At 45.3% G+C, this 2,500-nt stretch overlaps 1 protein-coding gene across 1 annotated transcript in view; it reads right to left on the reverse strand.

The window, feature by feature from the left end:
- col27a1a (collagen, type XXVII, alpha 1a) overlaps positions 1-2,500 on the reverse strand; it is a 90,399-nt gene that overhangs the window by 74,799 nt on the left and 13,100 nt on the right. Inside the window, exon 3 of the mRNA XM_052105284.1 lies at positions 1,374-2,500. This exon is cut by the window's right edge and continues 630 nt beyond it. Coding sequence (XP_051961244.1) covers positions 1,374-2,500 — 1,127 coding nt within the window. The remainder of the gene's footprint in view (positions 1-1,373) is intronic.

Consider the following 2,500-nt stretch of genomic DNA (forward strand, 5'->3'; position numbering starts at 1 on the left):
AAACAAGGTGGTTTACAGGTATTCCAATTCATTTGATTGAAATTCCAGGCCTAGTTTTCCATGGATGAAACAGGATTCCCTGCTTGTAAACATCTGTGTTTGAGTGTCGGCATGACGGACAAAATGTTCACAACTTTCCCTGGCCTTTAACCTCACTTAAAGGGATAGTTCACCCAAAACTCCTAATTCTCTCATCGTTTACTCATCCTCATGCCATCACAGATGTGTAGGACTTTCTTTCTGCTGCAGAACACAAATGAAGATTTTAGAAGAATATCTCTTTAGCTCTTAGCTCTTTAGGTCCATACAATGCAAGTGAATAGTGAACAGAACTCTAAAAAAGCATATAAAAGCTGCATAAAAGTAACCATTGGTTACATCCATGTCTTCAGAATCAATATGATAGGTGTGGGTGAGAAACCAATCAATATTTAAGTCCTTTTTTACTATCAATCTCCACCTTTGACCAGCCCGGAACAGTAGGAGGTTGAATGTGAAAGTCACTTTCACACTAGGATGTGGTAGTGAAAGTGAAAGTGTAGATTTTCAGTTAAAACAACTTAAATATTAATCTATTTCTCACCCATAGCTATCATATCACTTTTGAAGATATGGATTTAACCAATGGGGACATGTGGATTACTTGTACAATGCCTTTGTGTCCCTTTTAGACCTTCAAAGTTCTAGTCACCATCCACTTGCATTGTATGGACGTATAGAGCTGAGATGAACTATTCCTTTAAAGGTCCATGTGGAGCGGAGGGGAGCGGGGCCGGGCTGGAATGTCGCACGCCCGGTCCCCAACCAGCCTGATGGGGCGCGCGAGGGATAAAGGCGGCCGGTGACGACGGTTCCAGCTCGGCCTCGCCCCCTTCCGCTCCACACTCCACTACAGAGTTCTGCCCTCTCTATTGAAATCTGTGGTTAAAACATAAAATTGCAAGTAATTTGCAGAGGCACAAGGAACATCTAGGGGATATTGCCCACCCCCAACCCCCAATTAGACCCGGCCATGGCATGCTCCATTGTAGCCGGACCTTCTTTTTCTTTGTTGACATAATCATGCAAGGATGAATGATGGAAGCCTGAAATTTCCAGCCAAACCAAACCTGACAGCTCTGAATGTGAATCATTTTTATAGGCTTACCGTGGTGATTCTGGGTAAGACACACCTATTTTTAGGCACTGGCTTATTAATAGCATTTTGTTTATTTCTTCCACAGTGTACCCTTACTGTGATAATGACATACAGTATGCTGCACTTCAAGGCTTTATCGAGCACACAATAGTGTCCTGACAACACACACATGCACTTTCACACATACAAACACATCGGGACCACAATGACTGACAAGACAAGGCGTCACTCTTACCATTAGCCCAGAATCTCCTTTTTGTCCCGGCGGTCCAACCAGTAGTGAAACCCACGTTGGGTCCACCTCCAAGCTCTGGAAGTCATCCAAAGCCGGGGGAGTCACAGATTGGATGGTGGGCTTTGGAGTACGAGGTGTGACATAATGCGGTGGTGTTTTAGGTTTATTAGGATAGTTTTTTGGGGTTGGCAGATGTGTTTTGGGTTTGCTTGAGGCAGCGGTGAGGGGTAGAGTGGATTTGGGGGTTGGCAAGTTTATTGTAGATTTGCTTGTGGCAGCGGTGGTTAGTAGAGTGGATTTTGGGGTTGTCAGACTTTTTTCAGGGATGTTTGGGGCAGCAGTGGTGAATAGAGTTGATTTGGGGGTTGGCAGGCTTTTTTGCGGCGTTTTGGTGGTCAGCGAAGTGGATTTTGGGTTTGGTAGAGAGTGATTTTGGGTGTTGGTTTTGGGCGGGAGTGGCTTTTTGTTTGGTGCTGTAGAGGGTCTTTTGGAGGCGCTTGGTTCAGGGTCAGATTGTGGTTTTTTAATGTCATTTTGTTTCTTGTTAGGACTGACAGATGCAGCACCAGTTAAAATCTTTTTCGTAGGGTTGATTTTGGTGGGCTTTGGCGCAAGAGTGTGCTTTTTTGCCATTGGCTTTGTGGCAGTCGATTTTGCAACTGAGGCTTTGGAAGGCTTCGGTGGTGCAGGTTTGGGGTCACTTGTTTTCGAACTCCCGAGTTGGGATGAAGTTGGTCTAGCAATCACGGGCTTTGGTCCAGAAGACTTTGTTGTAGAAGGTTTTGGAGAACGTTTTCCTGGAGTGGGTTTGGATGCACTCGGTTTGGTCGGGGTATGCCAGACTGCTGCCGTCTTTGTTGCAGTTGGCTTTGGGATTTTGAGTGTCCTGAATGTAGGGTTTGGTGTGACTGAATGTAAATATATAGTAGATAATGGAGTATCAAGTCCTGATTGTATCAAGGGAAGGGGTGGAGGTGTGGTAGAAGAAAGCTTTGGGACAGCATCACTCACTTTAACAGCAGAAGAACTTATGGACTTCCAAAGGAGACTAGTAGGAGTGATAGCGAAAGTGCGATTCGGTGGTAATGTCTGGGCCAATAGTGGTGGGGCGTGTCTGGATGGGAGGG

This window comes from Xyrauchen texanus, chromosome 35, assembly GCF_025860055.1.
Source record: "Xyrauchen texanus isolate HMW12.3.18 chromosome 35, RBS_HiC_50CHRs, whole genome shotgun sequence".
Taxonomy (NCBI): domain Eukaryota; kingdom Metazoa; phylum Chordata; class Actinopteri; order Cypriniformes; family Catostomidae; genus Xyrauchen; species Xyrauchen texanus.